The following is a 12,448-nucleotide window of genomic DNA, read 5'->3' on the forward strand; positions in this document are numbered from 1 at the left end:
TCAATCCCTGTCCCTCCCTCCCTGTGGGTCCCTCCCCCATCTCCCTCAATCCCTGTCCCTCCCTCCCTCTGGGTCTCTCCCCCATCTCCCTCAATCCCTGTCCCTCCCTCTGGGTCTCTCCCCCATCTCCCTCAGTCCCTGTTCCTCCCTCTGGGTCTCTCCCCCATCTCCCTCAATCCCTGTCCCTCCCTCCCTCTGGGTCTCTCCCCCATCTCCCTCAATCCCTGTCCCTCCCTCCCTCTGGGTCTCTCCCCCATCTCCCTCAATCCCTGTCCCTCCCTCTGGGTCTCTCCCCCACCTCCCTCAGTCCCTGTTCCTCCCTCTGGGTCTCTCCCCCACCTCCTTCAATCCCTGTCCCTCCCTCTGGGTCTCTCCCCCACCTCCCTCAATCCCTGTCCCTCCCTCCCTCCCTCTGGGACTCTCCCCCATCCCACTCACTCCCAGTCCCTCCCTCCCTCCCTCTGGGACTCTCCCCCATCCCACTCACTCCCAGTCCCTCCCTCCCTCCCTCTGGGTCTCTCCCCCACCGCCCTCAATCCCTGTCCCTCCCTCCCTCCCTCTGGGACTCTCCCCCATCCCACTCACTCCCAGTCCCTCCCTCCCTCCCTCCCTCTGGGTCTCTCCCCCATCTCCCTCAATCCCTGTCCCTCCCTCCCTCTGGGTCTCTCCCCCATCACCCTCAATCCCTGTCCCTCCCTCCCTCTGGGTCTCTCCCCCATCTCCCTCAATCCCTGTCCCTCCCTCTGGGTCTCTCCCCCATCTCCCTCAATCCCTGTCCCTCCCTCCCTCTGGGTCTCTCCCCCATCACCCTCAATCCCTGTCCCTCCCTCCCTCTGGGTCTCTCCCCCATCTCCCTCAATCCCTGTCCCTCCCTCTGGGTCTCTCCCCCATCTCCCTCAGTCCCTGTCCCTCCCTCTGGGTCTCTCCCCCACCTCCCTCAATCCCTGTCCCTCCCTCCCTCTGGGTCTCTCCCCACCTCCCTCAATCCCTGTCCCTCCCTCCCTCCCTCTGGGACTCTCCCCCATCTCCCTCAGTCCCTGTCCCTCCCTCTGGGTCTCTCCCCCACCTCCCTCAGTCCCTGTTCCTCCCTCTGGGTCTCTCCCCCACCTCCCTCAATCCCTGTCCCTCCCTCCCTCCCTCTGGGTCTCTCCCCCACCTCCCTCAATCCCAGTCCCTCCCTCCCTCCCTCTGGGTCTCTCCCCCACCTCCCTCAGTCCCTGTTCCTCCCTCTGGGTCTCTCCCCCATCTCCCTCAATCCCTGTCCCTCCCTCCCTCTGGGTCTCTCCCCCATCTCCCTCAGTCCCTGTTCCTCCCTCTGGGTCTCTCCCCCACCTCCCTCAATCCCTGTCCCTCCCTCCATCTGGGTCTCTCCCCCATCTCCCTCAATCCCTGTTCCTCCCTCTGGGTCTCTCCCCCATCTCCCTCAATCCCTGTCCCTCCCTCCCTCTGAGTCTCTCCCCCACCTCCCTCAGTCCCTATTCCTCCCTCTGGGTCTCTCCCCCACCTCCCTCAATCCCTGTCCCTCCCTCCCTCTGGGACTCTCCCCCATCCCACTCACTCCCAGTCCCTCCCTCCCTCCCTCTGGGTCTCTCCCCCACCTCCCTCAGTCCCTGTCCCTCCCTCTGGTTCCTGATCTTCCTGTCTCTCCTTCTGTTGTTTCTGGGAGGTGAAGTTTTCCCAGATGGATTTGTGGAACTTCATGGCTGCCCCAGTGAGATACTGGGATGGTTTGGAGTGTCCTGTGAATGGCCTTCAGCTGTGGTGGGGACCACGCGGTGGGCCGGGGAAGGGGAGAGCACTGATTTATCTCCCTAGCCCCTTCACCCCCCCCCACCCCCCCACCTGCTTTTTACTTGTTCCCTGGCCATGCGACTGTCTCTCTGGGTGTTTGCATTTTAATTAAGTTCTTGATGAAAGTTGTGTTCTCACTGAGTCTCTGTGTAGCAGACGCAACACCGGGCTCTGGGGTGGGGGCAGGAATAAACCTGTCTGGGTCGGGGAGAGACGTGGACTCTCCTCTGTGTCCCAGTGACTGACATAACCCACATGACCTGGGCGTTAGGATATCCTCAGGTCAGTCTGACCGACTCTGAGTGAGTGAGTGTGTCATGCAGTCAGCTAATGGCTCACACCCTCTCATCCGGGCAGTGTCCTGGTAAACCCCCTTCGGAACTCCCTCCACATCCTTCCTGTAACACAGCGCCCAGATCCCCACACGATACTCTGTGTGGGACTTCACCGATGCCTTCACCAAGCTGCGACATGGATCCTGCCTGTTGTACTCGCTTCCCTCTGACCAATAAAGGTTCTGGATTAGTGTGGTGCTGGAAAAGCACAGCAGGTCAGACAGCACCCGAGGAGCAGGAAAACCGACCTTTCAGGCAAAAGTCCTTCATCAGGAATACTGTGCTGGGCTTTGCTTTTCCAGCACCAGACTCTGGACTCCAGTCTCTAATCACCAAATAAATCACCTTCATTAGCCATGCCGAGCCCCACACCAAGCCATGAGCTCTCTCCCTCCCGGGAGCCCTGCTTTTCCAAATGCACATCATTCCTGGATTCCTGATGAAGGGCTTTTGCCTGATTTTCCTGCTCCTCGGATACTGCCTGACCTGCTGTGTTTTCCCAGCACTGCTCTGATCCAGAAGCTGTTTTCCAGCATCTGAAGTCCCTGCTTGTCCCCCTGACCGATAAATACAAGCATGTCATCCACCTTCTTTACTAATCGGTCAACTGGTGTGGCCACGTTCTGGACACTGTAGACTTGGAGGCCAACATCCCTCTCTACATCAACACTGTTCAGGGTCCTGTCACTAACTGTGCACTTGTCCTTCACGTTTAATCTCCGAACGTGGAGCACCTCACACTTATTCAGATTAAACTCCATCTGCCGTTCCTCTGCCCAGACCAGCGACTGATCGACATTCCACTGGATCCTTTGTGAACCTTGCACATTATCAACAACTCCACTGACCTTTCTACCATCTGTCATCTCACTAACCCACCCAACTACGTTTGCATCCAAGTCATATATATTTTGCTTTCCACCACAGAACAGGCCCTTCAGCACACGATGTTGTGCTGAGCACTGATCCTCATGTATGCACCCCCAAATGTCTGTGACCATATGCATGCCCAGGAGTCTCTTAAATGTCCCCAATGACCCTGCTTCCACAACTGCTGCTGGCAACGCATTCCATACCCTCACAACTCTCTGTGTAAAGAACCTGTCTCTGACATCCCCTCTATACTTTCCTCCAACCAGCTTAAAACTGTGACCCCTCGTGTTAGCCATTTCTGCCCTGGGAAATAGTCCCTGGCTATCGACTCTATCTATGCCTCTCATTATCTTGTATACCTCACTTTGGTCCCCTCTTCTCCTCCTTTTCTCCAATGAAAAAAGTCCGAGCTCAGTCAACCTCTCCTTATTAGATAAGCCCTCCAGTCCAGGCAGCATCCTGGTAAACCTCCTCTGAACCCTCTCCAAAGCATTCCACATCTTTCCTATAATAGGGCGACCAGAACTGGACACAGTATTCCAAGTGCGGTCTAACCAAAGTTTTATAGAGCTGCAACAAGATCTCACGACTCTTAAACTCAATGCCCCTGTTAATGAAAGCCAAAACACCACATGCTTTCTGAACAACCCTGTCCACTTGGGTGGTCATTTTAAGGGATCTATGTACCTGCACCACAAGATCCCTCTGTTCCTCCACACTGCCAAGAATCCTATCCTTAATCCTGTACTCAGCTTTCAAATTCCACCTTCCAAAATGCATCACCTCGCATTTAACCAGGTTGAACTCCATCTGCCACCTCTCAGCCCATCTCTGCATCCTGTCAATGTCCCGCTGCAGCCTACAACAGCCCTCTATACTGTCAATGACACCTCCAACCTTTGTGTCATCTGTAAACTTGCTGACCCATCCTTCAATCCCCTCATCCAAGTCATTAATAAAAATTACAAACAGTAGAGGCCCAAGGACAGAGCCCTGTGGAACACCACTCACCACTGACTTCCAGGCAGAGTACGTTCCTTCTACTACCACTCGCTGTCTTCTGTTGGCCAGCCAATTCTGTATCCAGTAATTACATATGGGTGTATACATCATAAACAACAGGGAGACGTAGTCCAGATACCTGTGGAACACCACACCAGTCACAGACCTCCAGCCTTCCACCGTTCCCCTTCAATGGGTGAGCTAATCCCCAGAGATCCCATCTATCCTAACCTTCAGGATGAGCCTCCCAGCCTATCCAGCCTCTCTCTCTCTCACCCCAACCCTCCAACCCTGGCCACATTCCTTGCATATCTTTTTCTGAACCCTTTCAAATGTTCCACCGTTCTCCTTCTGAGAGGTGAGAAATCACAGTTGCAGGCAACATTCCTTCTTGTCGTGAACTGTACGAAACTCCACGTGGAGAACATCCACTGCCCGACCCTCACCAATCACCTCCAGAAGACAATCAGTCACCTTTCTCATTCCTGATGAAACGCTTTAGCCCAAAACCTCGATTTGCCTGCCTCTCGGATGCTGCCAAACCTGCTGTACTTTTCCAGCACCGCACTCTGGACTCCAATCTCCAATCGCCGAATGAATCACCTTCGTCGGACATGACTCGCCTCACACAAAAGCCGTGCGCTCTGTCCCGCATCGGGCCCGGCTTTTCCAAATGCCCATAATTCCTATCCCGAAGAGTCCTCTCCAACTGCGTCCAGCCACTGATGTGTGAGATTCAGTGGTCGATGGTTTCCCTGGATGGTCCTCAGTTCACTGCTAGAATCAGAGGAGTTAGATTCGAGATATGTCAGTCCTGAAGGGATCAGGCCCAGGCTGAGGGAGGGCACACAGACGCCAAATCGAATTTAATTCCCCGAATGAACCGCCCTCGGCTGGTCCTTGGCCAACTGAGCCCAAGTGACCAAGATCTCTCCGTTGTTTCAATCCACTGAGAGCACCAATCGCAGTGCCATCTGCAAACTGACTCCCCGTCACTCTGATATTCCCAACCTGTGTCCGGACTGTTGCAGGACTGTGGGATCGCACCGTGCATTCTGCTGAGTTGTGACGTGTCCAACCTGCGGGGACATGAGAAGGTGATCTTCGATGTTCAGGGGGAGCTGAGGACTGAGGCAATAACTCAGGTAAAAGGATCATCTCTGACCAGGAGCTGGGGGTAAAATCTCCTGCATTTCGTCTGAGGCTGACCACAGCTGGTCGGAGGGTCAGTGCTGAGGGAGCGGGCACTGTCGGAGGGTCAGTGCTGAGGGAGTGGGCACTGTCAGATGGTCAGTGCTGAGGGAGTGGGCACAGTCAGAGGGTCAGGTCTGAGGAGTGGGCACTGTTAGAGGGTCAGTGCTGAGGGAGTGGGCACTGTCAGAGTGTCAGTGCTGAGGGAGTGGGCACGGTCGGAGGGTCAGTGCTGAGGGAGTGGGCACGGTCGGAGGGTCAGTGCTGAGGGAGTGGGCACTGTCGGAGGGTCAGTGCTGATGGAGTGGGCACTGTCGGGGGGTCAGTGCTGAGGGAGTGGGCACTGTCGGAGGGTCAGTGCTGAGAGAGTGGGCACTGTCGGAGGGTCAGTGCTGAGGGAGTGGGCACTGTCGGAGGGTCAGTGCTGAGGGCGTGAGCACTGTCGGAGGGTCAGTGCTGAGGGAGTGGGCACTGTCGGAGGGTCAGTGCTGAGGGAGTGGCAACTGTCAGAGGGTCAGTGCTGAGGGAGTGGGCACTGTCAGAGTGTCAGTGCTGAGGGAGGGGACACTGTCAGAGGGTCAGTGCTGAGGGAGTGGGCACTGTCGGAGGGTCAGTGCTGAGGGAGTGGGCACTGTCGGGGGGTCGGTGCTGAGGGAGGGGGAAATGCCGGAGAGTCAGTGCTGAGGGAGTGGGCACTGTCACAGGGTCAGTGCTGAGGGAGCGGGCACTGTTGGAGAGTCCAAGCTGAGGGGGTGGGCACTGTCGGAGGGTCAGTGCTGAGGGAGTGGGCACTGTCAGAGGGTCAGTGCTGAGGGAGTGGGCACTGTCAGAGTGTCAGTGCTGAGGGAGGGGACACTGTCAGAGGGTCAGTGCTGAGGGAGTGGGCACTGTCGGAGGGTCAGTGCTGAGGGAGTGGGCACTGTCGGGGGGTCGGTGCTGAGGGAGGGGGAACTGCCGGAGGGTCAGTGCTGAGGGAGTGGGCACTGTCACAGGGTCAGTGCTGAGTGAGTGGGCAATGTCGGAGGGTCAGTGCTGAGGGAGTGGGCACGGTCGGAGGGTCAGTGCTGAGGGAGTGGGCACTCTCAGAGGGTCAGTGCTGAGGGGGTGGGCCCTGTCGGAGGGTCAGTGCTGAGGGAGTGGGCCCTGTCGGAGGGTCAGTGCTGAGGGAGTGGGCACTGTCAGAAGTCAGTGCTGAGGGAGTGGCAACTGTCAGAGGGTCAGTGCTGAGGGAGTGGGCACTGTCAGAGGGTCAGTGCTGAGGGAGTGGGGACTGTCAGAGGGTCAGTGCTGAGGGAGTGGGCACTGTCGGAGGGTCAGTGCTGAGGGAGTGGGGACTGTCAGAGGGTCAGTGCTGAGGGAGTGGGCACTGTCAGAGGGTCAGTGCTGAGGGAGTGGCAACTGTCAGCGGGTCAGTGCTGAGGGAGTGCCGCACTGTCGGAGGGTCAGTGCTGAGGGAGTGGGCCCTGTCGGAGGGTCAGTGCTGAGGGAGTGGGCCCTGTCGGAGGGTCAGTGCTGAGGGAGTGGGCACTGTCGGAGGGTCAGTGCTGAGGGAGTGGGGACTGTCAGAGGGTCAGTGCTGAGGGAGTGGGCACTGTCGGAGGGTCAGTGCTGAGGGAGTGGACACTGTCGGAGGGTCAGTGCTGAGGGAGGGGGCACTGTCGGAGGGTCAGTGCTGAGGGAGGGGACACTGTCGGAGGGTCAGTGCTGAGGGAGTGGGCCCTGTCGGAGGGTCAGTGCTGAGGGAGTGGGCCCTGTCGGAGGGACAGTGCTGAGGGAGAGGGCACTGTCGGAGGGTCAGTGCTGAGGGAGTGGACACTGTCGGAGGGTCAGTGCTGAGGGAGTGGGCACTGTCGGAGGGTCAGTGCTGAGGGAGTGGGCACTGTCGGAGGGTCAGTGCTGAGGGAGTGGGCACTGTCGGAGGGTCAGTGCTGAGGGAGTGAGCACTGTTGGAGGGTCAGTGCTGAGGGAGGGGACACTGTCGGAGGGTCAGTGCTGAGGGAGTGGGCCCTGTCGGAGGGTCAGTGCTGAGGGAGTGGGCACTGTCGGAGGGTCAGTGCTGAGGGAGGGGACACTGTCGGAGGGTCAGTGCTGAGGGAGTGGGCCCTGTCGGAGGGTCAGTGCTGAGGGAGTGGGCACTGTCGGAGGGTCAGTGCTGAGGGAGTGAGCACTGTTGGAGGGTCAGTGCTGAGGCAGTGAGCCCTGTCGGAGGGTCAGTGCTGAGGGAGTGGGCACTGTTGGAGGGTCACTGCTGAGGGAGTGGGCACTGTCAGAGAGTCCAAGCTGAGGGGGTGGGCACTGTCGGAACGTCAGTGCTGAGGGAGTACGTACTGTCGGAGGGTCAGTACTTAGGGAGGGGATACTGTCGGAGGGTCAGTGCTGAAGGATGGGCACTGTCAGAGGGTCAATGCTGAGGGAGTGGGCACTGTCAGAGGGTCAATGCTGAGGGAGTAGGCACTGTCAGAGAGTCATTGCTGAGAGAGTGGGTAATGTCGGAGGGTCAGTGCCGAGGGAGTGGGCACTGTCGGAGGGTCAGTGCTGAGGGAGTGGTCACTGTCGGAGGGTCAGTGCTGAGGGAGTGGTCACTGTCGGAGGGTCAGTGCTGAGGGAGTGGGCACTGTCGGAAGGTCAGTGCTGAGGGAGTGGGCGCTGTCGGAGGGTCAGTGATGAGGGAGTGGGCACTGTCGGAGGGTCAGTGCTGAGGGAGAGGGCACTGTCGGAGGGTCAGTGCTGAGGGATTGGGCACTGTCGGAGGGTCAGTGCTGAGGGAGTGGACACTGTCAGAGGGTCAGTGCTGAGGGAGTGGGAACTGTCAGAGGGTCAGTGCTGAGGGAGTGGGCACTGTCAGAGGGTCAGTGCTGAGGGAGTGGGCACTGTCGGAGGGTCAGTGCTGAGGGAGTGGGCACTGTCAGAGGGTCAGTGCTGAGGGAGTGGGCACTGTCGGAGAGTCAGTGCTGAGCGGGTGGGCACTGTCAGAGGGTCAGTGCTGAGGGAGTGGGCACTGTCAGAGGGTCAGTGCTGAGGGAGTGGGCACTGTCGGAGGGTCGGTGCTGAGGGAGTGCCACACTCTTGGAGGGTCGGTGCTGAGGGAGTGGGCACTGTCAGAGGGTCAGTACTTAGTGAGGGGGTACTGTCGGAGGGTGAGTACTTAGGGAGGGGGGACTGTCGGAGGGTCAGTACTGAGGGAGTGGGCACTGTCAGAGGGTCAGTACTTAGGGAGGGGGTACTGTCAGAGGGTCAGTACTTAGGGAGGGGGTACTGTCGGAGGGTCAGTGCTGAGGGAGTGCCACACTCTTGGAGGGTCGGTGCTGAGGGAGTGGGCACTGTCGGAGGGTCTGTACTGAGGGAGTGGGCACTGTCAGAGGGTCAGTACTTAGGGAGGGGGTACTGTCGGAGGGTCAGTGCTGAGGGAGTAGGCACTGTCGGACGGTCAGTGCCGAGGGAGTGGGCACTGTCGGAGGGTCAGTGCTGAGGGAGGGGGAACTGCCGGAGGGTCAGTGCTGAGAGAGTGGGCCCTGTCGGAGAGTCAGTGCTGAGCGGGTGGGCACTGTCAGAGGGTCAGTGCTGAGCGGGTGGGCACTGTCGGAGGGTCGGTGCTGAGGGAGTGCCACACTCTTGGAGGGTCGGTGCTGAGGGAGTGGGCACTGTCAGAGGGTCAGTACTTAGTGAGGGGGTACTGTCGGAGGGTCAGTACTTAGGGAGGGGGGACTGTCGGAGGGTCAGTACTGAGGGAGTGGGCACTGTCGGAGGGTCAGTGCTGAGGGAGTGGGTACTGTCGGAGGGTCAGTGCTGAGGGAGTGCCACACTCATGGAGGGTCGGTGCTGAGGGAGTGGGCACTGTCGGAGGGTCAGTGCTGAGGGAATGCCGCACTGTCGGAGGGTCAGTGCTGAGGGAGTGGGTACTGTCGGAGGGTCAGTACTGAGGGAGTGGGCACTGTCGGAGGTCAGTGCTGAAGGAGTGGGCAATGTCGGAGGGTCAGTGCTGTGGGATGGGCACTGTCAGAGAGTCAGTGCTGAGTGATTGGGCACTGCCAGAGGGTCAGTGCTGAGGGAGTGGGCACTGTCGGAGGGTCAGTGCTGAAGGATGGGCACTGTCAGAGGGTCAATGCTGAGGGAGTAGGCATGTCGGAGGGTCAGTGCTGAGAGAGTGGGCAATGTCGGAGGGTCAGTGCCGAGGGAGTGGGCACTGTCGGAGGGTCAGTGCTGAGGGAGTGGGCACTGTCGGAGGTTCAGTGCTGAGGGAGTGGACACTGTCGGAGGGTCAGTGCTGAGGGAGTGGGCACTGTCGGAAGGTCAGTGCTGAGGGAGTGGGCGCTGTCAGAGGGTCAGTGCTGAGGGAGTGGGCACTGTCGGAGGGTCAGTGCTGAGGGAGTGGGCACTGTCGGAGGGTCAGTGCTGAGGGAGTAGGCACTGTCGGACGGTCAGTGCTGAGGGAGTGGGCACTGTCGGAGGGTCAGTGCTGAGGGAGTGGGCATTGTCGGAGGGTCAGTGCTGAGGGAGTGGGCACTGTCTGAGGGTCAGTGCTGAGGGAGTGGGCACGGTCAGAGGTTCAGTGCTGAGTGATGGGCACTGTCAGAGGGTCAGTGCTGAGGGAGTGGGCACTGTCGGAGGGTCAGTGCTGAGGGAGTGGACACTGTCGGAGGGTCAGTGCTGAGGGAGTGGACACTGTCAGAGGGTCAGTGCTGAGGGAGTGGGCACTGTCGGAGGGTCAGTGCTGAGGGAGTGGGCACTGTCTGAGGGTCAGTGCTGAGGGAGTGGGAACTGCCGGAGGGTCAGTGCCGAGGGAGTGGGCACTGTCGGAGGGTCAGTGCTGAGGGAGGGGGAACTGCCGGAGGGTCAGTGCTGAGAGAGTGGGCACTGTCGGAGAGTCAGTGCTGAGCGGGTGGGCACTGTCAGAGGGTCAGTGCTGAGGGAGTGGGCACTGTCGGAGGGTCGGTGCTGAGGGAGTGCCACACTCTTGGAGGGTCGGTGCTGAGGGAGTGGGCACTGTCAGAGGGTCAGTACTTAGTGAGGGGGTACTGTCGGAGGGTCAGTACTTAGGGAGGGGGGACTGTCGGAGGGTCAGTACTGAGGGAGTGGGCACTGTCAGAGGGTCAGTACTTAGGGAGGGGGTACTGTCAGAGGGTCAGTACTTAAGGGAGTGGGTACTGTCGGAGGGTCAGTGCTGAGGGAGTGCCACACTTGTGGAGGGTCGGTGCTGAGGGAGTGGGCACTGTCGGAGGGTCAGTACTTAGGGAGGGGGTACTGTCGGAGGGTCAGTGCTGAAGGATGGGCACTGTCAGAGGGTCAATGCTGAGGGAGTGGGCACTGACGGAGTGTCAGTGCTGAGGGAATGGGCACAATCGGTGGGTCAGTACTGAGGGAGTGGGCACTGTCGGACGGTTAGTGCTGAGGGAGTGGGCACTGTCAGAGCGTCAGTACTGAGGGAGTGGGCACTGTCAGAGGGTCAGAACTGAGGGAGTGGGCACTGTTGGAGGGTCAGTGCTGAGGGAGTGGGCACTGTTGGAGGGTCAGTGCTGAGGGAATGGGCACTGTCGGAGGGTCAGTGTTGAGGGAGGGGTCACAGTCAGAGGGTCAGTGCTGAGGGAGTGGTCACTGTCGGAGGGTCAGTGCTGAGGGAGTGGGCACTGTCGGAGGGTCAGTGCTGAGGGAGTGGGCACTGTCAGCGGGCCAGTGCCGAGGGAGTGGGCACTGTCAGAGGGTCAGTGCTGAGGGAGTACCGCACATTCGGAGGGTCAGTGCTGAGGGAGTGGGCACGGTCGGAGGGTCAGTGATGAGGGAGTGCCGCACTGTCGGTGGGTTAGTGCTGAGGAGGTCGGCAATGTCACAGGGTCAGTGATGAGGGAGTGGGCACTGTCAGAGGGTCAGTGCTGAGGGAGTGGGCACTGTCGGAGGGTCAGTGCTGAGGGAGTGGGCACTGTCGGAGGGTCAGTGCTGAGGGAGTGGGAACTGTCGGAGGGTCAGTGCTGAGGGAGTGGGCACTGTCGGAGGGTTAGTGCCGAGGGAGTGGGCCCTGTCGGAGGGTCAGTGCTGAGGGAGTGCCTTACTGTCGGAGGGTCAGTGCTGAGGGAGTGGGCACTGTTGGAGGTTCAGTGCTGAGGGAGAGGGCACTGTCAGAGGGTCAGTGCTGAGGGAGTGGGCACTGTCAGAGGGTCAGTGCTGAGGTAGTGGACACTATCGGAGGGTCAGTGCTGAGGGAGTGGACACTGTCGGACGGTCAGTGCTGAGGGAGTGGGCACTGTCGGAGGGTCAGTGCTGAGGGAATGGGCACAATCGGTGGGTCAGTGCTGAGGGAGTGGTCACTGTCGGAGGGTTAGTGCTGAGGGAGTGCCGCACTGTCGGAGAGTCGGTGCTGAGGGAATGGGCACAATCGGTGGGTCAGTGCTGAGGGAGTGGTCACTGTCGGAGGGTCAGTGCTGAGGGAGTGGGCACTGTCGGAGGGTCAGTGCTGAGGGAGTGGGCACTGTCGGAGGGTCAGTGCTGAGGGAGTGGGCCCTGTCGGAGGGTCAGTGCTGAGGGAATGGGTACTGTCAGAGGGTCAGTGCTGAGGGAGTGGGCACTGTTGGAGGGTCAGTGCTGAGGGAGTGGGCACTGTCGGAGTGTCAGTGTTGAGGGAGGGGTCACAGTCAGAGGGTCAGTGCTGAGGGAGTGGTCACTGTCGGAGGGTCAGTGCTGAGGGAGTGGGCACTGTTAGAGAGTCAGTGCTGAGGGAGTGGGCACTGTCAGAGGGTCAGTGCTGAGGGAGTGGGCACTGTCAGAGGGTCAGTGCTGAGGAAATCGGCACTGTCGGAGGGTCAGTGCTGAGGGAGTGCCGCACTGTCAGAGGGTCAGTGATGAGGGAGTGCCGCACTGTCGGAGGGTCAGTGCTGAGGGAGTGGGCCCTGTCAGAGGGTCAGTGCTGAGGGAGTGGGCACTGTCGGAGGGTCAGTGCTGAGGGAGTGGGCACTGTCGGAGGGTCAGTGCTGAGGGAGTGGGCACTGTCGGAGGGTCAGTGCTGAGGGAGTGGGCCCTGTCGGAGGGTCAGTGCCGAGGGAGAGCCGCACTGTTGGAGGGTCAGTGCTGAGGGAGCGCCGCACTGTCGGAGGGTCAGTGCTGAGGGAGTGGGCACTGTCAGTGGGTCAGTGCTGAGGGAGTGGGCACTGTCAGAGGGTCAGTGCTGAGGGAGTGGGCACTGTCGGAGGGTCAGTGCTGAGGGAGTGGGCCCTGTCGGAGGGTCAGTGCTGAGGGAGTGCCGCACTGTTGGAGTGTCAGTGCTGAGG

At 59.9% G+C, this 12,448-nt stretch overlaps 1 protein-coding gene across 1 annotated transcript in view; it reads left to right on the forward strand.

Moving 5' to 3' along the window:
• LOC140470519 (integrin alpha-M-like) overlaps positions 1–12,448 on the forward strand; it is a 154,585-nt gene that overhangs the window by 121,969 nt on the left and 20,168 nt on the right. The window contains exon 5 of the mRNA XM_072566622.1: positions 5,033–5,146. Coding sequence (XP_072422723.1) covers positions 5,033–5,146 — 114 coding nt within the window. The remainder of the gene's footprint in view (positions 1–5,032; positions 5,147–12,448) is intronic.

The sequence above is a fragment of the Chiloscyllium punctatum genome, chromosome 51 (genome assembly GCF_047496795.1).
Source record: "Chiloscyllium punctatum isolate Juve2018m chromosome 51, sChiPun1.3, whole genome shotgun sequence".
NCBI classification, from domain to species: Eukaryota; Metazoa; Chordata; class Chondrichthyes; order Orectolobiformes; family Hemiscylliidae; genus Chiloscyllium; species Chiloscyllium punctatum.